This window comes from Benincasa hispida, unplaced genomic scaffold (genome assembly GCF_027475165.1).
Source record: "Benincasa hispida cultivar pf3 unplaced genomic scaffold, pf3_genome.v1.1 HicScf123, whole genome shotgun sequence".
Classification (NCBI taxonomy): domain Eukaryota; kingdom Viridiplantae; phylum Streptophyta; class Magnoliopsida; order Cucurbitales; family Cucurbitaceae; genus Benincasa; species Benincasa hispida.
Genome location: NW_028325554.1, coordinates 11,390 through 38,160, shown reverse-complemented (window position 1 = coordinate 38,160; position 26,771 = coordinate 11,390). Strand labels below are relative to the sequence as shown.

General features: G+C 30.1%; 1 protein-coding gene across 1 annotated transcript; it reads left to right on the top strand.

The window, feature by feature from the left end:
• Nucleotides 1-24,168: 24,168 nt before the first annotated feature.
• LOC150031415 (agamous-like MADS-box protein AGL82) lies at nucleotides 24,169-25,398 on the top strand. The gene is given in 3 exon segments (XM_090308961.1): nucleotides 24,169-24,663; nucleotides 24,665-24,688; nucleotides 24,690-25,398. Coding segments are annotated over 3 exon segments (1,191 nt in total). The 3' UTR covers nucleotides 25,362-25,398.
• The last annotated feature ends 1,373 nt before the right edge of the window (nucleotides 25,399-26,771 follow it).

The window sequence follows — 26,771 nt, the reverse complement described above, 5'->3', positions numbered from 1 at the left end:
AATTCCAATGTTGACTGACAAAAATATGAATTTTTATTTCGAAAATAAATTGTTTAAATTTCTTTCTTTTTTTTTTTTTATAACTTTGTAGGGTTTGAATTTTGTATAGCTTTTGTGATATATTCTATTTATTTTTCTTTTTCTTTTTTTTTTTCAAGTAAGGTTTGGTAGATTTCATGATTTGTCTAAAGGAGTTTAATTATATAGGCTACACAAATTTTGCTTATAATTAAACATGAAATTTAGGTTTTGGTTAATAATTAGTTTGTTTTGGATTTTGGGCTTTGAAAATTGTGTTTGTTTTCTTCTAATATTTTTACAGTACTTTTCATCCATCCTTAAGAAAAATTTGCATCCATAGCCAACTTTGTGTAGCTCACTTTATCGTCTGACTATAATTTGTCAAAATGAACATAGCTTCAACTTGCAAAGTGTTTGTATTATTATCCTCAAAGTGAGAGATTCGACTCCCCTACACAACATATTGTCAAAAAAAAAAAAAAATAGTTTGTCACACGATCAACTCTTCTCATATATACATATATACAAACTTGGGTGCATCCCGTGTTGTACTCATTTTTGTAAAACTCACTCAAGTATCAACGTGTGCATGGAGATGAGTATAGTCTTGTGGCTGCACTCAAATATTACTCATATATCTATATTGAATTATTTATTTTCTATGATGAAGTAAGACTAATAAAAAGGATGTGGTTTAGGATGTATACATTTTTGTATGGTTCATCGGTTTGTGATGTGACAAACTTTTTTTTCCCAAAATATATTTTTGATTTTTTTTGTTTTGTGATTTTGAAATGTTGAAATAGGATAAATGCAATCCATTGAACCTAAATATGACTTTCCATGAAATAAAACATAATGAGCAATACTTGGTGATTAATATTTGGATGTATCCTATTTCTATGCATCTCACTTTCATCGCACACAATAAGAATTAAAATATTTAAATAAAGATATAAAAAGAATTTATCACGTAACAAATTATGATAAGATAATTTGGTGGAAGCACAAAGATAGATATAGACCCAGAAATATCTGAATAATTTTCATACTGATACAACTTTTCTAATCATATGGTAAACTGTGATTGGACTATTGGGTGGCTACAGAAAGATAGGTGGAGTGCAGGATGCAGTGGGGTATTTTTCATCTTTAATTACCACTAGTTACTAAAGGACAAAAATGCCCCTAGTAATTCATTTTCCAAGAGAATAAAAAAAAACTTAGAAAAAGAAAAATAAAAATAAAAAGTTTAACCCCAAGGCTTATAAATAAACTCCATTGTTGCACCTTAAAATCAGAGTCCAGAAAGAACAAGAAGAACAAGAAAGACAGAGAGAGCCTCGATGACGAGGAAGAAAGTGAAGTTGGTTTGGATTGCAAGCGATAATGCAAGAAAAGCCAGTTTCAAGAAACGAAGGCTCGGATTGTTAAAGAAAGTAAGTGAACTCACCACTCTCTGCGGCGTTTTCGCCTTTGCCGTCGTCAATGGCCCCGACGAGGACCATCCCGTCATGTTGTTTTACTTTATTTGAAAGAGATAACAATTTAATAATTATTAAGAAAAAATTAATGATTATCTGTATATTATCCTTCTATGTTTATTAATATTGATAAATAGTTGATCATATGTAATACTTTCATTGACAATAATGATATGATATTTTAATAATTGACCTTCTAAACAAGTCAAAAATGACGTAAGTTACATATCTAGTGCGTCGGTTTCAAAAGATACGATAAGAACATTGATTTCATGATATTCAGATGTCACATGCAGAACACGACATCATAGAATATGTTTAATTAGATCTCCAGAAGTGACATCGATAAAAATAGTAACCTGAAAAGCTAACAACTCAAAGCATTCACACTCTTAAAAGTTAAAACAAATATTCTTAATCATGAATATTTATGGAAAGTAAAAATTTAGTCTCTTGATCTTTAGTATGTAACAATTTATAGTGTGTTTGGGGCGAAGACTATCCTAAGATTATAATAACTACTAAAGTAAATACTATTTTGTATTCCCCAATTAGTTACAGTCAATATTATTTCTAAACCCTCATTTTCTATAGTATTTACTATTTATTATGGCTTTTACTATTTCACATTCATAGCTTTTTATTCATTGCTACAGTGTTTACTATTTCTTTCACAAATTAAAATAGTTTACACTTCAAACACATACTATTATAAATCAAGCTAATATAATCTATACCCCAAACACAAACTATTATAACTTAACTATAATAACCTAGGACTATAATAATCAACTCTTTGCCCCAAACGCCCCTTAGTCTATACACTTTTAAATACATAACGATTGTTCAAGATACAGATGACATCATTACAAATTTCAAAATACAAGTACTAAATTATTATAAAACAAAAATATAGAGACAAAATCATGAGGTGTTTTCCAATAAAGGAAAATGAACCAACTTATTTACAAATATAAACAACTCGTTACTATCTATCAGTGATAGGTCACGAGATTGATGTCCATCGTGATCTGTCGTCCATTGATAGATGTCTATCGCGATCTATCACTAATAGACAGTAATATTTTGTTATACTAAAAATATTTTCAAGAGTTTTACCATTTAAAACAATTACCCTTAAATACATTACCCACTAAAATTTAAGAATTAAATTATTACTTTCATAATATTCACTATCGTTTAATTGAGATAAAATACCTGCCTCGAAATTCACGAAAGGAAAGAAATCATATTACAAATCTCGGTACATTTCATCACTAAAGAAGAGAAGATATTTTAACCTTTGGTACTCATAGCCTTAAAATTATAAAAGATTAATGGCAGTAAGAACAAAAGAAAAAGAGAAAAAGAAAATGTAATAATAGATAATAAAAAAAAAATTAAAAATAATAATAATTTTTTCACATAAAAACAAAGAAAAGAAAAAAGCAATAGTTCAACCAATTGTCTCAAATATCAATGCAAACTTAACCGTAATTCCCATTTCACACCTAATATAATATATAAATATATATTTTTGGCATAATAAATAATAATAAAGTTCGTTTTTAGTCAAAATGACAACTCATAATGATATAGTAATATTTAATTTTGGGTTAATTGCTATATAACTACCCCTACTATTCCAGATTTACCTTTTGACAACTCATCTTCATTCACCAATCACAATTCCAATGTTGACTGACAAAAATATGAATTTTTATTTCGAAAATAAATTGTTTAAAGTTCTTTTTTTTTTTTTTTTTATAACTTTGTAGGGTTTGAATTTTGTATAGCTTTTGTGATATATTCTATTTCTTTTTCTTTTTTTTTTTTTCAAGTAAGGTTTGGTAGATTTAATGATTTCTCTAAAGGAGTTTAATTATATAGGCTACACAAATTTTGCTTATAATTAAACATCAAATTTAGGTTTTGGTTAATAATTAGTTTGTTTTGGATTTTGGGCTTTGAAAATTGTGTTTGTTTTCTTCTAATCTTTTTACAGTACTTTTCATCCATCCTTAAGAAAAATTTGCATCCATAGCCAACTTTGTGTAGCTCACTTTATCGTCTGACTATAATTTGTCAAAATGAACATAGCTTCAACTTGCAAAGTGTTTGTATTATTATCCTCAAAGTGAGAGATTCGACTGCCCTACCCCACATATTGTCAAAAAAAAAAAAAAAAATAGTTTGCCACACGATCAACTCTTCTCATATATACATATATACAAACTTGGGTGCATCCCGTGTTGTACTCAATTTTGTAAAACTCACTCAAGTATCAACGTGTGCATGGAGATGAGTATAGTCTTGTGGCTGCACTCAAATATTACTCATATATCTATATTGAATTATTTATTTTCTATGATGAAGTAAGACTAATAAAAAGGATGTGGTTTAGGATGTATACATTTTTGTATGGTTCATCGGTTTGTGATGTGACAAACTTTTTTTTCCCAAAATATATTTTTGATTTTTTTTGTTTTGTGATTTTGAAATGTTGAAATAGGATAAATGCAATCCATTGAACCTAAATATGACTTTCCATGAAATAAAACATAATGAGCAATACTTGGTGATTAAGATTTGGATGTATCCTATTTCTATGCATCTCACTTTCATCGCACACAATAAGAATTAAAATATTTAAATAAAGATATAAAAAGAATTTATCACGTAACAAATTATGATAAGATAATTTGGTGGAAGCACAAAGATAGATATAGACCCAGAAATATCTGAATAATTTTCATACTGATACAACTTTTCTAATCATATGGTAAACTGTGATTGGACTATTGGGTGGCTACAGAAAGATAGGTGGAGTGCAGGATGCAGTGGGGTATTTTTCATCTTTAATTACCACTAGTTACTAAAGGACAAAAATGCCCCTAGTAATTCATTTACCAAGACAATAAAAAAAAACTTAGAAAAAGAAAAATAAAAATAAAAAGTTTAACCCCAAGGCTTATAAATAAACTCCATTGTTGCACCTTAAAATCAGAGTCCAGAAAGAACAAGAAGAACAAGAAAGACAGAGAGAGCCTCGATGACGAGGAAGAAAGTGAAGTTGGTTTGGATTGCAAGCGATAATGCAAGAAAAGCTAGTTTCAAGAAACGAAGGCTCGGATTGTTAAAGAAAGTAAGTGAACTCACCACTCTCTGCGGCGTTTTCGCCTTTGCCGTCGTCAATGGCCCCGACGAGGACCATCCCGTCATGTTGTTTTACTTTATTTGAAAGAGATAACAATTTAATAATTATTAAGAGAAAATTAATGATTATCTGTATATTATCCTTCTATGTTTATTAATATTGATAAATAGTTGATCATATGTAATACTTTCATTGACAATAATGATATGATATTTTAATAATTGACCTTCTAAACAAGTCAAAAATGACGTAAGTTACATATCTAGTGCGTCGGTTTCAAAAGATACGATAAGAACATTGATTTCATGATATTCAGATGTCACATGCAGAACACGACATCATAGAATATGTTTAATTAGATCTCCAGAAGTGACATCGATAAAAATAGTAACCTGAAAAGCTAACAACTCAAAGCATTCACACTCTTAAAAGTTAAAACAAATATTCTTAATCATGAATATTTATGGAAAGTAAAAATTTAGTCTCTTGATCTTTAGTATGTAACAATTTATAGTGTGTTTGGGGCGAAGACTATCCTAAGATTATAATAACTACTAAAGTAAATACTATTTTGTATTCCCCAATTAGTTACAGTCAATATTATTTCTAAACCCTCATTTTCTATAGTATTTACTATTTATTATGGCTTTTACTATTTCACATTCATAGCTTTTTATTCATTGCTACAGTGTTTACTATTTCTTTCACAAATTAAAATAGTTTACACTTCAAACACATACTATTATAAATCAAGCTAATATAATCTATACCCCAAACACAAACTATTATAACTTAACTATAATAACCTAGGACTATAATAATCAACTCTTTGCCCCAAACGCCACTTAGTCTATACACTTTTAAATACATAACGATTGTTCAAGATACAGATGACATCATTACAAATTTCAAAATACAAGTACTAAATTATTATAAAACAAAAAATATAGAGACAAAATCATGAGGTGTTTTCAAATAAAGGAAAATGAACCAACTTATTTACAAATATAACAACTCGTTACTATCTATCAGTGATAGATCACGAGATTGATGTCCATCGTGATCTGTCGTCCATTGATAGATGTCTATCGCGATCTATCACTGATAGACAGTAATATTTTGTTATACTAAAAATATTTTCAAGAGTTTTACCATTTAAAACAATTACCCTTAAATACATTACCCACTAAAATTTAGCAATTAAATTATTACTTTCATAATATTCACTATCGTTTAATTGAGATAAAATACCTGCCTCGAAATTCACGAAAGGAAAGAAATCATATTACAAATCTCGGTACATTTCATCACTAAAGAAGAGAAGATATTTTTAACCTTTGGTACTCATAGCCTTAAAATTATAAAAGATTAATGGCAATAAGAACAAAAGAAAAAGAGAAAAAGAAAAAAAGATTTTAAAATAATGATAATTTTTTCACATAAAAACAAAGAAAAGAATGGTAAATCTAGCTGGTTTTGCGTTAATTCTCACTGGAAAGTGCCAAATCTCGCTGGGAATGATAAATCTCGCTAGGAATGGTAAATCTCGCTCATAGGGATGATCTCGCTCATGATGATTTTCTCGCTAGTCATGCTGATTTTGTTGATAAAAGTTCCATTAGTAAATGAACTATTTGAGGTATTTTGCTAAGAATTCTAAGTAGTTTAACTGGGAATTATGTTCTTTCAATCAAAGAAGAGCTAGAAGAGGCGTATAACCCGTTAAGAGGCCAACGAGCTGTGAGTGACTATGTGATGACTTACTGTTTTAATGATTTAGAAACTGTGATTTCTTGAAGATATTTCTCATGCTAAGTGTTTAAATGAAATGCCAAGCAACGTGTTTGTGAAACTGTTTCTCATGCTAAGTAAAGCATGTTTTCCATGGAATTGATATGATTTAAATATGTTATTTTGTCCAAATACTTTCAGCATGTTTAAGTAACTCCATTTTTTATGATGAACTAGTATGATGATTTGAGCACTAAGCCTTAGTGTTCAACTAAATGTTAATGAGTAGTTTTACTTAAAACGCAATACCGAAGGACATTTGAGAAGGTATGCCCAACTAAATACCGAAGGACATTTGAGAAGGTATCCGCCCAACCAGATACCGAAGGACATTCGAGAAGGTATCTGACCAACTAGGTACCGAAGGACATTCGAGAAGGTACCGGACCAACTTGATACCGAAGGACATTTGAGAAGGTATCTTAGCAGCTCGATACTGAAGGACCTTTGAAAAGGTATCTGAGCAGAAGTGCCTAAGGATACTGAAGGACAATGAGAAGGTATCCTAGTCAAGTACCTGAGAATACTGAAGGACAATGAGAATGTATCCTAGTCAAGTACCTGAGGATACTGAAGGACAATGTGAAGGTATCCTAGTCAGGTACATAAGGTACGATGGTACTCAGTTATAATCATGTGCACGTAGGTAATATAACGTCGAGGGACTGAGCGAAAGGGGTTCTCCCCGACTAAGGTTGACGTTGAGGGTTAAAACTAGTAGTTCACTCTCAACTAAGGATAAAGGCAGTCGTATATTTTTCTAGACTAGAAGGATAGTTTGAAATTCTAATGCTTATGAATGTTTATCAACGCGTGATGTTTACTAATATATGAGTTTTCCAAGTATGTTTTCTATGTCTAATGCATGCTAGTGGTTTTACATGCTAGTTCAATATGTTTTATGCCAACTTATTTCACAAAGTATGAAACATGCGTTAGGGTTAAAGGTAAGGTTGAATGAAGCTTGACGTACTATGTTTTAAATACCTAAGGTTGCAAAAGTACATACGTTGGTATTTCTAAACATAATGTATAGGGATACTGAAGGTAAGGAAGGTATCTGAATAAATGTACTGTGAACCCCGAATCCCAATTTTACACTTAAGTGTGTTTTCTTATTTAAATTGTCTTAATTTTCCACTTAATTGTGTGTCCCTATTTAAATTTGTATAAATAAGTTGAGTAGATTGATGAGAAAGTTAGTATGAAATGGTGAAGAAAGAATGGGGATTTGAAAAGAAAAAAAAATATGGAATTGAGTTGGGAAAGTTGGGGAAAAATAATAAGTAGGTTGAACTAGTGTGGAATAATATGGAAATTGAGTTTGTGAAATTTCGGCTAAATATAGAGAAGTTATGTGAAATGCGTTATGGCTGAAGGACTGAGGAAAAAATGGAATTTATGTGAAATGCGAAAAATATGGGAAATTACTTTGGAAAAAATTGGAAAATCCGTGTAAAAGTATCATAAAGTGGTGAGCAAACGTGTACGGAGAACAATGATCGCAGTAGCTAAGAGCGAGATCGTTGAGAGTGAGATCATTGAGATTGGGACCAGCGAGATTGGAGAGGAAATGGGAGAGAGCGAGATTGGATAGAAGATGGGAGAGAGCGAGAGAAGCGAGAAAGCTGGAGAGAGCGAGAGTGGAGAGAGTGAGACCAACGAGATTGGAGAGAGCTAACCAACGAGATTGCTAGAGAGAGCGAGAGTGAAGAGAGCGAGACCAGTGAGAAAACGGGAAAGATCGACACTGCCGAGAGCGGAAAGAGCGAGAGTGCCTATTTGTTAGCCTTGCTTTGTCCGATTCGAACGTCACGCCCACGCCTCACCTATGTATTTGGACGCGTTGGGGTGGATTATGCATGTAAAAATCCTAATTTGAATATAAACAAAGCTTGAAGACGTAAGGGCAAACATCAATTAAAATCTAGGTGTCCGATTAAGAGAAATTCTTAAACCCTAAGAAATTGTATTGGATGCATTTGGGAAGAACACATTGAACCAAGGTGAAGTCAACTTACGTTGATAAAGGGAGGATTAAACATTTGGTCATGCAGCCAAGTAGGTGCTGTCAATCCCACGAGCAATTTGAACGCCGATAAATAGGGAGTTGGGATTTAATTTTCAAATCACACAAAAATCATAAATTTCGTAGAGAAAGTAGAAGGCAGTGAGGGTTTAAAGGAATGTGTCAACTTTGGACGAGGAGATCTTCCAATATACTCGTGCGTTTGGAGTGATTCCAAAACCATCTGAAAACTCTGGAAGTCTAGTTTTCAGAGTAGGGCTTTCGAAGGAAAAGGCTCAAAGGAACTGGGCTGGAGGTTGAGAAGAAGGCAGAAGGGTCAGACTGTCGGATCAGTCTGAGCCAGTCTCGAAGATTTTGAGATTACGGCCAAACCATGAGAAATTCTAAGCTGAAACTTTAGGGTAAGATTCCTAAGTCATTTTAGAATACACTTGTAGATGGAGGTATTTTCAAATAAGTTTCGGAACTATAAGTAATCTAAGTTTTAATTTGAATCTGGATTCTAGGGGTCTAGGGGTGAAAAAGGGACCCGAGGAGCTACTAGAGTTAAAAGTTCCTAAGAGTTCGAGGTGAGTGGCTAAAATGTTTTCGAACTAAAATGTTTTTAAACTGTTTTGATTACAAACGTTTTACAGAAAGCATGTTTGCGAAAATAATTCTCATGCCTACTAGTTTTCTAAAGTGGTTTCTAAGCAAGTTTGAATTGTGATTTGAACACATACATATTGTAGAAAAACTATTTACATATGTATATGTACTGATTTTATCCAGCATGCGTTACCATCTTTAGAGCCATGTTGTATATATGTTATACTATACATGCTTTAAATAGAAAAGTTGTTTATAAATAGTTTTGGTAAAATGCGATGTTGAAGTACAAGGAGAAGGCATCCACTCAACTAGATACTGAAGTACAAGGAGAAGGTATCTATTGGTATTGAAGTACGTTTGAGAAGGTACCAAGCCAACGGGATACTGAAGTACGTTGGAGAAGGTATCCTAGTAGCTCGATACTGAAGTACAAGGAGAAGGTATCTGAGCAATAGTACCTAATGTGTGAAGGTACTTAGTGTGGCCACAAGTGAATAAAGTCAGAGATTGAGCAAAAGGGTTCTCTCTGGACTAGTAGTTGGTGTTGGAATTATTTTACCAGATATACAGTACTTTGATTTGAGAAATGATTTTACTGTTTTATGTTTAAAACTGTTTTATATACATTACGCTTGGAAAATATTTATGCTGCAAAAGTTTATATTTCAGATAAAACTATTTTCTGAAATTATGCATGAGAATTTACTATGTTTTCTTGGTCACTCACTGGGCGTAAGCTCACCCCTTTTCAAATGTTTTTGTTTTTCCCCCCCACAGGTAGTGGTCAAATTCTCTGAAGACAGCTCAATATCTGCTCTGCCACTAAAGGACCAAAAGACTTGTAAACGTTTGCTAGGTGGTTACTGTTAATATTGTACACATGTTACTATTGTTCATATAGGGACTAGGGTTTGTGGGTTTTGGGATTTGTAAATCTAATGTTGTAAATACTCTAAACATATTAAGTTTCTAAGTTAATAAATTGTGGGCCTACAGCCGTCCCGTTGCATATAATTTGTATTTGGTATCAGAGTTATTCTGCAAGAGTTTTTAGGCAGTAAGTGTCAGCCTAAAGGTTGATAACTGCTGCAGTCACGCCCTTCTCTAGGCTAAGAGGGTGATCTGGGATGGGGTGTGACATGTACCTACAGTGTTGACGGTACATAGCAATCTCCATGTGTATGTAGGTGGGTCTGAATGAGAGGCCGAGGTATGGGTCTCTTGGCCGATAATAGACGTTGGGAGCTAGAGTAGTGTATGCTCGTTCTCAACTAGGGATTAATGATGATTATTGATGTTTAAGAGTTGTTATCAACGTTTATGTTTTAAGGATGTTGCTTGAGATGCCATCAGTATATTTAAAGAGATCGACATAGGGATCTCTTCTAGCCATAGCTTAACGTGAACAGGTCGAAGTAGAGGTCTCACCTGGTCATGGCTTGACGATGGGAATTAGAGTAGGGAATGTTCATTTTCAACTAAGATTCAGTTGCAGATACAATGGTTTAAAAGGTTTTATGTACACGTTTGCTTGGTATATTTTAAGTCCCAGTGTTATGTTTTCAAGCTTTCAGTTTAAGCATGAGATTTACGTTTTATCAAGTCACTCACTGGGCTTCTAGCTCACGTTTTCAAATGTTTTCTTTCAGGTAGCGGTTAGTTCCCAAAAGACTATTATGCTGCTGCTCTGCCACTCAAAGAAACAGTTTAAAGGAAGTGTAATTGAAGATCGGTATTAGTTAGTACATATGTGTCTGACTAGTGACTAGTATTTTTTTAATATATATATTTCTAAAAAACAAGGATACTGATACGTTGAAGATACATTTTTTCCTTTAAAAAAATCTAGGATAGGGATAAATTTAGCATACAAGTTAATAACAATAGCACAAAATAGAATACAAACACTGAAATACAATACAAAAAAAACATCTAAGATGTTGAAGTACAATAGTTAATAAAATGCAATAGAAAAGTGACTCATATTGTAAAGAAGAAGAAGAAGAATATTAGAGAGAGAAGTATGAAGATAAACGAAGAACTTATTATTGAACATATCCAAATTATTTAAATTTTTGTGAACTTTGTGGGGACTCAAATGTGAAGATGGAGATTAGATGATTCTAGTCTAGGGTTTGGTCTGTTATTTTTTTTTTTCTTTTAGTTTCGGACTCGAGTTGTGAGCTTTTTAAATAGGTTGCCTAATTTTAGATTAGAAAAGATTAGATGACGAATCAAGAGACATATCTCAAGGAATGCACCACCAAAGCTCAAGATATGCTAAAGAAACTCATCAAGAAAAATCAAGAACTCGAACTCGATCTTCTGATGCATCAATTGCATCAAGGTCATCATATTTCCCAACTCACCAATGGGGAATTGCTCACATTGTTCTGGATGGTCGGAGAAAGAATAAGAGACTGCCAAAAACGAATCGAGTATCATCAACTGGTTCATCGTCTTCCTCCTCCTCCTACTGAATTTGTTCCTTCTAACTCTCCTCTGCTTGAAATAGGGAGCAATGAGATGGATCTTGTTGACAATGGAAGGAATTTGATGGATCAATGGTTTATTGATATGGTGATGAATTCGAATGATAAAATTGGGGGAAATAGTAGCAATATGGCAGGGGAGTTAGGGTTTGTTCAATCGGAAGTGAATATGGGCGATTTGATGAATGGAGAAAATTTGATGGTGGGAATCAGCGAATTAGGCGGAACGGAAACGATTATTGTTGAAGGAGATGGCGATGAGAACATTTTGTTATCGGAGTGGAATTTTGGGGTAAATGACAATTCTGGAATGTGTGAGATTGAGAAGTTTGTGAACGACAAATCAATTTAGACTCTCAACTAAAACTTCTTTTGAAGAGTGTCCATGCATCAAGTTTAATCATCTATTTTATTAATTCATCATCTCGAAAAGCCTATACACGTATAAGAATAAAATGCATCGACAATTTTCAAATGTAATCTTAATAAAGGGTCTAAATAATTGATTCACTTATAATAATTTAGAAGATAAATTTAAAACGGAATTATATAATTTTTACAATATTTTTCAAACCAAATCTTAAAAAAAATTGATTAATCGATAAATTTATGAAAGTTCAAGATTTAAATAGGTATAATTTAAAATGAAAATTTCTCCAAAATAGATTAAAGACAACATGATCTCACATGTTTCATGAACAGCCCTGACACACATATGTATAGATTTAAAAATCTACCACGTGGCCTGTCATGCATGCAATTCCGGAAACTGGTGAGACGTGAAACTGTGAGAGTTGTATTGTAATATTTTGGATTTAATTATTCTTCTTTTGGCTTATTCTTCAAAAGCATTTGAGGAATATTCTTTTTAAAGAATATTATGGATAATTTGAAACTATCATATATATAAATATATATATTAAATCTGTAGATTGATGTTGTTTTACTTTATTTGAAAGAGAAAACAATTTAATAATTATTAAGAAAAAATTAATGATTATCTGTATATTATCCTTACTATCTTTATTAATATTGATAAATAGTTGATCATATGTAATACATTCATTGACAATAATGATATGATATTTTAATAATTGACCTTCTAAACAAGTCAAAAATGACGTAAGTTACATATCTAGTGCGTCGGTTTCGAAAGATACAATAAGAACATTGATTTCATGATATTCAGATGTCGCATGCAGAACACGACATCATACTTTAATAGAATATGTTTAATCAGATTTCCAGGAGTGACATCGATAAAAATAGTAACCCTAAAAACTAACAACTCAAAGCATTCACACTCTTAAAAGTTAAAACAAATATTCTTAATCATGAATATTTATGGAAAGTAAAAATTTAGTCTCTTGATCTTTAGTATGTAACAATTTATGATGTGTTTGGGGCGAAGACTATCCTAAGATTATAATAACTACTAAAGTAAATACTATTTTGTATTCCCCAATTAGTTACAGTCAATATTATTTCTAAACCCTCATTTTCTATAGTATTTACTATTTATTATGGCTTTTACTATTTCACATTCATATCTTTTTATTCATTGCTACAGTGTTTACTATTTCCTTCACAAATTAAAATAGTTTACACTTCAAACACATACTATTATAACCCAAGCTAATATAATCTATACCCCAAACACAAACTATTATAACTTAACTATAATAACCTAGGACTATAATAATCAACTCTTTGCCCCAAACGCCCCTTAGTCTATACACTTTTAAATACATAACGATTGTTCAAGATACAGATGACATCATTACAAATTTTAAAATACAAGTACTAAATTATTACATTTATAAATTTATCCTATATATGAAAAAAAAAAATGTTATTAGGAGAAACTCTTTACCTATACATATTGCCTTTATATTTTTAGTAAATTTATGTGTTACACTTTACCTATGGGAGTCAACTTTTCACGTGTAGTTGTTCATTTAAAGAATAATGAAGGAGACGTTTCAAATCTTCACAAAACATATTTTTTTTATAAAAAGAATTTAGGTCGAATAAGTACCATTGGTGCAAACTCTCTGAGATGGAATGCCATAATAAAATTTGTTAAATTGTCTAACTTTTAAAAATCAATCATAATTATTAAAACAAACTATATCATATTTATTTATTGCATGCCAAACAAAAACCAATTTTTCTTTTTAAATTAGAAAAGAAAACACTAAATTAAACTCTAAACAAAAATTATATCAATTTAAATCCTAAACTTTCGTAGATATATCAATTTTACACCCTTCATTACGTTCTTTCTAGGTAAATATCGTGTGATACATATATTTTATCAACTAAACTGCTAAACTTTTTAAATAATAATATGGATAATTTGAAATTATCATATATATAAATATATATTTATTAAATCTTTGGATGGATGATGTTTTACTTTATTTGAAAGAGAAAATAATGGTATGAAACAAAATTTAATAATTATTAAGAAAAAAAATTAACGATTATCTATGTATTATCCTTACTATGTTTATTAATATTGAAATATATCATAAATAGTTGATCATATGTATTACTTCCATCGACAATAATGATATGATATTTTCATAATTGACCTTCTAAACAAGTCAAAAATGACATAAATTACATATCTAGTACGTCAGTTCTGAAAGATACGATAAGAATGTTGATTTCATGATATTCAGATGTCACATGCAGAACACGACATCATACTATAATAGAATATGTTTAATCAGATTTCCAGAAGTGACATCGATAAAAATAGAAACCTTAAAATCTAACAACTCAAAGCATTCACACTCTAAAGAAACTCATCAAGAAGAATCAAGAACTCGAACTCGATCTTCTGATGCATCAATTGCATCAAGGTCATCATATTTCCCAACTCACCAATGGGGAATTGCTCGCATTGTTCTGGATGGTCGGAGAGAGAATAAGAGACTGCCAAAAACGAATCGAGTATCATCAACAGGTTCATCGTCTTCCTCCTCCTCCTACTGAATTTGTTCCTTCTAACTCTCCTCTGCTTGAAATAGGGAGCAATGAGATGGATCTTGTTGATAATGGAAGGAATTTGATGGATCAATGGTTTATTGATATGGTGATGAATTCGAATGATAAAATTGGGGGAAATAGTAGCAATATGGCAGGGGAGTTAGGGTTTGTTCAATCGGAAGTGAATATGGGCGATTTGATGGATGGAGAAAATTTGATGGTGGGAATCAGCGAATTAGGCGGAACGGAAACGATTATTGTTGAAGGAGATGGCGATGAGAACATTTTGTTATCGGAGTGGAATTTTGGGGTAAATGACAATTCTGGAATGTGTGAGATTGAGAAGCTTGTGAACGACATTAATGGCGTTGGTGTTGAGGCTACTGTTAGTCATATGGATTTCACTCACCAAGCGGGTTTTGGAATCGGTGGTGACGTCAATGGTGGAGACCCTATGGGGAGTCTGTACTCCGATGCCTGCTACTACGGCGACAGTGGTGGTGTAAGGATTGATGTGAATGATGATGTAGAGATGTTGCTTCAAGGATTGTTTGAAAGTGAAATAAGCTGCAGCAACGGAAATGGAAATGGAAATGAAATTCAACATGGAAATGGAAATGAGAATCAGAATAATGAAGGTGGAGACGTTGAAGATGATCTTCTAAGTAAGGAATGGCAAAACAACTTTACTCCATGATTGCTTCTTCTTAATTAAGTTCTAAATAATGGAGGAATTTGAGGGTTACTCCAATTTTCTCTCTCTCTATATATAAAAATATTATCATGGTATGAATTATGATCTAGTGTCTAAAGAAAATAGAATAATGTGTTAGTTTCTTATGAGTAGTTAAAATCTAGTTCTCTTTTTTAAGGGTGGATTAATTGAAATATTTGAGTAGTCTACTTAAGCATTTTTTAGAGATTAAAAAAAAAATATATGATCACTATTTTAGTATTTGTCCAGATAATTCTGTATCAAGTTTGTCTAAGTTAATTGAGTGAAGTTTAAATTGTCTCTTTTTATAAGAATTTAAATATCTGATTTTTCATATATTATTGATATATACTTATTTAGTGAATTCGAAAATTCGATTTTCGATCTCTCGCAATTTTTTTATAATATTTGGAATGGAAGAATAGAACGGCTTCGAATGCATGAACTAGGTTTATTTTAATAAAATTATAAATGTTTTTATTATTATTATTATTATTATTATTATTATTATTATTATTGTTGTTGTTGTTGTTGTTGTTGTAACTCCCACAATGGTCTCGCATGCATGCAATTATAGAAGATGGTGAAACGTGAGTACATGAGGGTGGCAATATTTTGGATAATTATTCTCTTTTGGCTTATTCTTGGAATTTAAGGAATATTCTTTTTAAATAATAATGGGTATATTTTTTTTAGGAATAATAATGGGTATTTGAACCATAGAACATATTTGAAATCTTATAAACATATTATTAAAAAAATGAGAATGACTTATATTTTAAATTAATCTCATTTTGAGGTATATCTCGTCTTGTTTTGGGAGTAAAGAGAGACAATAATGATACAAAACAAAATTTAGTAATTATTTGAGAATATTTGTTGGTTAGCCATGTGTTATTTTTACTATGTCTATTAATATTAAAATATATTATTAATAATTACAATTATGTATTACGTTTGATTGATAACGAACGATATGGTATTTCAATAATTGAAAATCTAAACAAGTCAAAAATGACGTAACTTACGTATCTAGTACGTTGGTTTTGAATGACATGATAAGATCATTGATTTTGTGGTATTCAAATGACGCGTGCACAACGAGACATCATATTATTATAGAATATGTCAGGTTAGAGTCTTCACATGCGACATCAATAAAAATAGTAACCCTAAAAAGCAACGACTTAAACCATCTAAACTTAAAAACATAAAGGTTGAAAAAACATTTTTAGTCATTAACTTTTAACGATTTAGGTCCCGTTTAGTAACTATTTGATTTTCTAAAATTAAGCCTATATTTTGTTTTTGCCTTTGTTTTTTACTTTTTACTAATATTTTTAAAAATCAAGCCAAGTTTTGAAAACTAAAAAAAAAATCATTTTTAATTTATTTTTTAAATTGACTAAGAATTCAACTCTTTACCTAAGAAATATGCAAACAATTGTAGAAAAGAAATTACGAAGAATTAGGCTTAATTTTTAAAAATAAAAAATCAAATGGTTACCAAATGAAGTATTAGTCTCTTTTGATTTTAATATATAACAAACACTTATTTTTATATTTTTAATTTTGCAACAATTTAGTCCATATACACTTTCAAATTTTTAACAATTGTACAGGGCAGAGACTACATTATGACAAATGTTAAAATACATATACTAAATTGTTACATAATAAAATTGATGACTAAGACCTCATTTGATAATCATTTAGTTTTTTTTTTTAAAAAAATTAAGCCTATAGTTCTTCCACCTCTAACTTTTTAATTTGTTATCTACTTTTTACTTGTGTTTTCAAAAATCAAGCCGAATTTTGAAAATTAAAATAATAGTTTGAAAAGCTTGTTTTTCTTTTTAGAATTCTGCTAAAAAATCAATTTTTGTACTTGAGAAAGATGCAAATGATTGTAAGAAATTAAGATGAAATATGTTAATTGTCAAAAAACCAAAACCAAAAAACAAAACGATTACCAAATGAGACCTAATTTATTAAAAATAAAAAATATAGAGAGAGAGATATTGAGGCTTAGTTTGGAGTTGTAGCTTCTAAAATAATTTCTCGTGATTGTAGTTCTAAAAAACAATTGTAAAATGAAGAAAATTAGTAGTATTTGTTCAATTTTAATTTTGAACATGAAAAAGTATGTTAAATTTTTTGGATAAATAATAGTAAATTGTCGTGATGGATAATAATGCCTAAATTAAATAGACCTATTTTCAAAATTTATATTTTTTTATAATTATTTAGGAAGCATTTAGGACAAGGGTTATCATCAAAATATAATAACCACCTCTTGCTACAAGAAAACTAATTCAAAACCTCCAATTAACTACAATCAACACTATTTCAAAACCCGCATTTGCTACAGTATTTACTATTTACTACAACTTTTACTATTTTACATTCATCATTTTTTTTATCATTTGCTACAGTATTTACTATTTCCTTCTCAAACTAAAATAGTTTACATCTCAGACACATACTATTATAACCTAAACTAAAATAATCTATACCCAAAGACAAACTATCATAATCCAACTATAATAATCTATAACTATAATAACTAGTTTATTGTCCCAAACGCCTCTTAGATGTTATATCATATATGTTGAAAACTTAAATTTATATATTCTTTGCTCTAATTTTCTTCAAAGAAAAAATATAAGATTATTTTTTAAATATAGGAGAAATATGTGCTATTATGTAAAGAAAAAAATGATAGCATTGCACTAACCAATTTAAAATTTTAGGATATATATATTCACTGCATAAGGAATATACTAAATATACAAAATAAATCTTAATCTATAAATAATAAAATTGAAATTTTGCTTAAAAGTTGGTCAGAAACAAATTTTTAAAACGATGAGAACAAATCAGTCTTTTGAAGAGTGTCCATGCATAAACAAATCAATTTAGACTCTCAACTAAAACTTCTTTTGAAGAGTGTCCATGCATCAAGTTTAATCATCTATTTTATTAATTCAACATCTCGAAAAGCCTATACACGTATAAGAATAAAATGCATCGACAATTTTCAAATGTAATCTTAATAAAGGGTCTAAATAATTGATTCACTTATAATAATTTAGAAGATAAATTTAAAACGGAATTATATAATTTTTACAATATTTTTCAAACCAAATCTTAAAAAAAATGATTAATCGATAAATTTATGAAAGTTCAAGATTTAAATAGGTATAATTTAAAATGAAAATTTCTCCAAAATAGATTAAAGACAACATGATCTCACATGTTTCATGAACAGCCCTGACACACATATGTATAGATTTAAAAATCTACCACGTGGCCTGTCATGCATGCAATTCCGGAAACTGGTGAGACGTGAAACTGTGAGAGTTGTATTGTAATATTTTGGATTTAATTATTCTTCTTTTGGCTTATTCTTCAAAAGCATTTGAGGAATATTCTTTTTAAAGAATATTATGGATAATTTGAAACTATCATATATATAAATATATATATTAAATCTGTAGATTGATGTTGTTTTACTTTATTTGAAAGAGAAAACAATTTAATAATTATTAAGAAAAAATTAATGATTATCTGTATATTATCCTTACTATCTTTATTAATATTGATAAATAGTTGATCATATGTAATACATTCATTGACAATAATGATATGATATTTTAATAATTGACCTTCTAAACAAGTCAAAAATGACGTAAGTTACATATCTAGTGCGTCGGTTTCGAAAGATACAATAAGAACATTGATTTCATGATATTCAGATGTCACATGCAGAACACGACATACTTTAATAGAATATGTTTAATCAGATTTCCAGGAGTGACATCGATAAAAATAGTAACCCTAAAAACTAACAACTCAAAGCATTCACACTCTTAAAAGTTAAAACAAATATTCTTAATCATGAATATTTATGGAAAGTAAAAATTTAGTCTCTTGATCTTTAGTATGTAACAATTTATGATGTGTTTGGGGCGAAGACTATCCTAAGATTATAATAACTACTAAAGTAAATACTATTTTGTATTCCCCAATTAGTTACAGTCAATATTATTTCTAAACCCTCATTTTCTATAGTATTTACTATTTATTATGGCTTTTACTATTTCACATTCATATCTTTTTATTCATTGCTACAGTGTTTACTATTTCCTTCACAAATTAAAATAGTTTACACTTCAAACACATACTATTATAACCCAAGCTAATATAATCTATACCCCAAACACAAACTATTATAACTTAACTATAATAACCTAGGACTATAATAATCAACTCTTTGCCCCAAACGCCCCTTAGTCTATACACTTTTAAATACATAACGATTGTTCAAGATACAGATGACATCATTACAAATTTTAAAATACAAGTACTAAATTATTACATTTATAAATTTATCCTATATATGAAAAAAAAAATGTTATTAGGAGAAACTCTTTACCTATACATATTGCCTTTATATTTTTAGTAAATTTATGTGTTACACTTTACCTATGGGAGTCAACTTTTCACGTGTAGTTGTTCATTTAAAGAATAATGAAGGAGACGTTTCAAATCTTCACAAAACATATTTTTTTTATAAAAAGAATTTAGGTCGAATAAGTACCATTGGTGCAAACTCTCTGAGATGGAATGCCATAATAAAATTTGTTAAATTGTCTAACTTTTAAAAATCAATCATAATTATTAAAACAAACTATATCATATTTATTTATTGCATGCCAAACAAAAACCAATTTTTCTTTTTAAATTAGAAAAGAAAACACTAAATTAAACTCTAAACAAAAATTATATCAATTTAAATCCTAAACTTTCGTAGATATATCAATTTTACACCCTTCATTACGTTCTTTCTAGGTAAATATCGTGTGATACATATATTTTATCAACTAAACTGCTAAACTTTTTAAATAATAATATGGATAATTTGAAATTATCATATATATAAATATATATTTATTAAATCTTTGGATGGATGATGTTTTACTTTATTTGAAAGAGAAAATAATGGTATGAAACAAAATTTAATAATTATTAAGAAAAAAAATTAACGATTATCTATGTATTATCCTTACTATGTTTATTAATATTGAAATATATCATAAATAGTTGATCATATGTATTACTTCCATCGACAATAATGATATGATATTTTCATAATTGACCTTCTAAACAAGTCAAAAATGACATAAATTACATATCTAGTACGTCAGTTCTGAAAGATACGATAAGAATGTTGATTTCATGATATTCAGATGTCACATGCAGAACACGACATCATACTATAATAGAATATGTTTAATCAGATTTCCAGAAGTGACATCGATAAAAATAGAAACCTTAAAATCTAACAACTCAAAGCATTCACACTCTTAAAAGTTAAAATAAATATTCTTAATCGTGAATATTTATGAAAAGTAACAATTTTGTCTCTTGATCTTTAGTATGTAACAATCAGGATGTGTTTGGAGCAAAGATTATCCTAAATTATGAAAGGCCTAAACTAATACAATCATTAACTTATGGTTTTGAGTCTTTTGACTAATATAACTACAAATTTTAGGAGTATATTGACTAACACATAAAAAGTTTAGGGATATATGTTATTTTTCTTTAGTACATCAAAAACTATATCAAGTGATGGATGGTAAAGAAAAGGAATTCAAATTTGGGTCAACAAAAGAAATAGTAAATTTTGAAGATTCATTTTGAAAAATAGCAAAAAAAAAAAAAAAAATCAAAATTAGAAAATCGTAAAATGATTTTTTAAATTATTATTCGAAATTTTTAAATGACCAAAATACCATTATCATATAACAATTATGCAGTAATTCAAAAAATATTAAATTTACAACTGAAAAGAACTAAGATTTTGTTAAACTTTAAAAATAAAAACAACTAAGATTTTGTTAAGGTTAAAAATTAAAAAAAAAAAAAAAATCAAACAAACAAAGATTTTATTAGCATTAAAAAAAATACAATAATTTTAGAACTCACAATCATAACAATCAATGTTTCATTCGAAAATTTAAAAGAGACTTTTTTTTTTTTTTAATCAAACTTGAATTATAATAAAACACAGTTACACAAAAATACCTAATCATTAACCCATGGTACAAAACCTTTTGAAAAGTAACTCTGCAAAAAAGTTTAAAATTATAAAAATAAACAATCATTAAATTGAGAAATATTATATTATCCTTAAATACTACTCCATATTTGTAGAAATCAGGAGAAAATATCGTATATTTAAACAAATGAAAAATTAAGGCTACTTTATTTTTATTTTTAAAAATTAAGCTTATAAACACTACTTACATCTCCCAGTTTCATACATTGTGATCTAAATTTTGAAAACTATAAAGAGTAGTTCCTAAAAAATTGATTTTGTTTTTGAAATTCAACTAAAAATTCAACAGTATTTAAAAAAAGAAAGATGCAAATCATTATAAAAAATGTAGAGGAAATAAACTATGATAGTGTGGAAACATAATAAATAATAAAAAGGATAAGTGAATCTAGGCCATAAGTGAAGAATTGAAGCTCCAGGACGACTTACGAAGCGTTTTGAGCTAAAAATTTGAGATAATATTGTTAACTCAATTATAAACAACTTTGTAGAATGAAACTTTTTAAGATGAGGCCTGGAAATCGAGTTATATAATTTTGAATGTTGAACTGGAAATTGTTGAACAAGCAGGCAGCTGCTTGAATTGGGGCCAATGATGAAGTTTTGAATCTCCAGATTAAACGACGAGGAATTTTGAGCTGAAGTTTTAAGGTAATGTTGCTAACTCAATTCTAAACATTTTTGTAGAAGGAAGTTTCTTCAGAAGAGGGCTGGATTTTGAGTTATGAATTTTTGAAGTTGTCATAGAGGATCTGGGCATAAGCAGACCGCTGCTTAGGAAGATGCTTAGGCAGCTCAAGAGCGAGAGCGAGGGAGAGCGAGAGGGAGCGAGAGGGAGCGAGAGGGAGCGAGAGCGCGAGCGAGCGAGAGCGAGAGGTGGATCTCGCTAGGGACGGGAATCTCGCTGGTTTGCACAGGATCTCGCTGGTTTTGCATTAAAACTCGCTGGAAAGTGCCAAATCTCGCTGGGAAGGGTAAATCTCGCTCATAGGGATGATCTCGCTCATGATGATTTTCTCGCTAGTCATGCTGATTTTGTTGATAAAAGTTCCATTAGTAAATGAACTATTTGAGGTATTTTGATAAGAGGCGTATAACCCGTTAAGAGGCCAACGAGCTGTGATGACTATGTGATGACTTACTGTTTTAATGATTTAGAAACTGTGATTTCTTGAAGATATTTCTTAAAGAAAAAGCAACAGTTCATCTCAAATATCAATTCTAACGGTTACATGTAATTCCCATTTCACACCTAATATAATATATAAATATATATTTTTGGAATAATAAAGTTTTTTCTTTTTAGTCAAAATGACAACTAAGATGATAAAGTAGTATTTAATTTTAGGTTAATTGCTATATAACTACCCCCACTATTCCAGATTTTCCTTTTGACAACTCATCTTCATTCACCAATCACAATTCGAATGTTGACTCACAAAAATATGAATTTTTATTTCGAAAATAAATTGTTTAAAGTTCTTTTTTTTTTTTAAAAAAAACTTTGTATGGTTTGAATATTTATAGCTTTTGTGATATATTCTATTTCTTTTTTTTTTTTTTTTTTTTTCTAGTAAGGTTTGGTAGATTTAATGATTTCTCTAAAGGAGTTTAATTATATAGGCTACACAAATTTTGCTTATAATTAAACATCAAATTTAGGTTTTGGTTATTAATTAGTTTGTTTTGGATTTTGGGCTTTGAAAATTGTGTTTGTTTTCTCCTAATATTTTTACTGTAATTTTCATCTATCCTAAAGAAAAATTTACTTTCATAGCCAACTTTGTGTAGCTCGCTCTATCATCCAACTATAGTTTGCCAAAATGAACATAGCTTCAACTGGCATAGTGTTTGTATTATTATCCTCAAAGTGAGAGATTCGACTCCCCTACCCCACATATTGTCAAAAAAAAAAAAAAAAAATCATAGTTTGTCACACGATCAACTCTTCTCATATATACATATATACAAACTTGGATTCATCCCGTGTTGTACTCATTTTTGTAAAACTCACTCGAGTATCAACGTGTGCATGGAGATAAGTATAGTGTTGTGGCTGCACTCAAATATTACTCATATAATTGAATTATTGATTTTCTATGGTGAAGTAAGACTAATAAAAAGGATGTGGTTTAGGATGTATACATTTTTGTATAGTTCATCGGTTTGTGATGTGACAAACTTTTTTTCCCAAAATATATTTTTGATTTTTTTTGTTATGTGATTTTGGAATGATGAAATAGGATAAATGCAATCCATTGAACCTAAATATGACTTTCCATGAAATAAAACATAATGAGCAATACTTGGTGATTAATATTTGGATGTATCCTATTTCTATGCATCTCACTTTCATCACACACAATAAGAATTAAAATATTTAAATGAAGATATAAAAAGAATTTATCACGTAACAAATTATGATAAGATAATTTGGTGGATGCACAAAGATAGATATATACCCAGATATATCTGAGTAATTTTCATACTGATACAACTTTTCTAATCATATGGTAAACTGTGATTGGACAATTGGGACAGAAAGATAGGTGGAATGCAGGATGCAGTGGGGTATTTTTCTTCTTTAATTACCACTAGTTACTAAAGGACAAAAATGCCCCTAGTAATTCATTTACCAAGAGAACAAAAAAACTTAGAAAAATAAAAAGTTTAACCCCAAGGCTTATAAATAAACTCCATTGTTGCACCTCAAAATCAGAGTCCAGAAAGAACAAGAAGAACAAGAAAGACAGAGAGAGCCTCGATGACGAGGAAGAAAGTGAAGTTGGTTTGGATTGCAAGCGATAATGCAAGAAAAGCCAGTTTCAAGAAACGAAGGCTCGGATTGTTAAAGAAAGTAAGTGAACTCACCACTCTCTGCGGCGTTTTCGCCTTTGCCGTCGTCAATGGCCCCGACGAGGACCATCCTGTCATCTGGCCATCTCTCTCCGTCACTCAACACCTCTACCATCGCTTTCTCAGCCTTCCGGAAGTCGAACGCCAGAAGAAAATGACGAATCAAGAGACATATCTCAAGGAATGCACCACCAAAGCTCATGATATGCTAAAGAAACTCATCAAGAAGAATCAAGAACTCGAACTTGATCTTCTGATGCATCAATTGCATCAAGGTCATCATATTTCCCAACTCATCAATGGGGAATTGCTCGCATTGTTCTGGATGGTCGGAGAGAGAATAAGAGACTGCCAAAAACGAATCGAGTATCATCAACAGGTTCATCGTCTTCCTCCTCCTCCTCACTGAATTTGTTCCTTCTAACTCTCTCTCTGCTTGAAATAGGGAGCAATGAGATGGATCTTGTTGATAATGGAAGGAATTTGATGGATCAATGGTTTATTGATATGGTGATGAATTCGAATGATAAAATTGGGGGAAATAGTAGCAATATGGCAGGGGAGTTAGGGTTTGTTCAATCGGAAGTGAATATGGGCGATTTGATGAATGGAGAAAATTTGATGGTGGGAATCAGCGAATTAGGCGGAACGGAAACGATTATTGTTGAAGGAGATGGCGATGAGAACATTTTGTTATCGGAGTGGAATTTTGGGGTAAATGACAATTCTGGAATGTGTGAGATTGAGAAGCTTGTGAACGACATTAATGGCGTTGGTGTTGAGGCTACTGTTAGTCATATGGATTTCACTCACCAAGCGGGTTTTGGAATCGGTGGTGACGTCAATGGTGGAGACCCTATGGGGAGTCTGTACTCCGATGCCTGCTACTACGGCGACAGTGGTGGTGTAAGGATTGATGTGAATGATGATGTAGAGATGTTGCTTCAAGGATTGTTTGAAAGTGAAATAAGCTGCAGCAATGGAAATGGAAATGGAAATGAAATTCAACATGGAAATGGAAATGAGAATCAGAATAATGAAGGTGGAGACGTTGAAGATGATCTTCTAAGTAAGGAATGGCAAAACAACTTTACTCCATAATTGCTTCTTCTTAATTAAGTTCTAAATAATGGAGGAATTTGAGGGTTACTCCAATTTTCTCTCTCTCTATATATAAAAATATTATGATGGTATGAATTATGATCTAGTGTCTAAAGAAAATAGAATAATGTGTTAGTTTCTTATGAGTAGTTAAAATCTAGTTCTCTTTTTAAGTGTGGATTAATTGAAATATTTGAGTAGTCTACTTAAGCATTTTTTAGAGATTAAAAAAAAATATATGATCATCATGGCTAATGATCACTATTTTAGTATTTGTCCAGATAATTCTGTATCAAGTTTGTCTAAGTTAATTGAGTGAAGTTTAAATTGTCTCTTTTTATAAGAATTTAAATATCTGATTTTTCATATATTATTGATATATACTTATTTAGTGAATTCGAAAATTCGATTTTCGATCTCTCGCAATTTTTTTATAATATTTGGAATGGAAGAATAGAACGGCTTCGAATGCATGAACTAGGTTTATTTTAATAAAATTATAAATGTTTTTATTGTTGTTGTTATTGTTGTTGTTGTTGTTGTAACTCCCACAATGGTCTCGCATGCATGCAATTATAGAAGATGGTGAAACGTGAGTACATGAGGGTGGCAATATTTTGGATAATTATTCTCTTTTGGCTTATTCTTGGAATTTAAGGAATATTCTTTTTAAATAATAATGGGTATATTTTTTTTAGGAATAATAATGGGTATTTGAACCATAGAACATATTTGAAATCTTATAAACATATTATTAAAAAATGAGAATGACTGATATTTTAAATTAATCTCATTTTGAGGTATATCTCGTCTTGTTTTGGGAGTAAAGAGAGACAATAATGATACGAAACAAAATTTAGTAATTATTTGAGAATATTTGTTGGTTAGTCATGTGTTATTTTTACTATGTCTATTAATATTAAAATATATTATTAATAATTACAATTATGTATTACGTTTGATTGATAACGAACGATATGGTATTTCAATAATTGAAAATCTAAACAAGTCAAAAATGACGTAACTTACGTATCTAGTACGTTGGTTTTGAATGACATGATAAGATCATTGATTTTTGTGGTATTCAAATGACGCGTGCACAACGAGACATCATATTATTATAGAATATGTCAAGTTAGAGTCTTCACATGCGACATCAATAAAAATAGTAACCCTAAAAAGCAACGACTTAAACCATCTAAACTTAAAAACATAAAGGTTGAAAAAACATTTTTAGTCATTAACTTTTAACGATTTAGGTCCCGTTTAGTAACTATTTGATTTTCTAAAATTAAGCCTATATTTCGTTTTTGCCTTTGTTTTTTACTTTTTACTAATATTTTTAAAAGTCAAGCCATGTTTTGAAAACTAAAAAAAAAATCATTTTTAATTTATTTTTTAAATTGACTA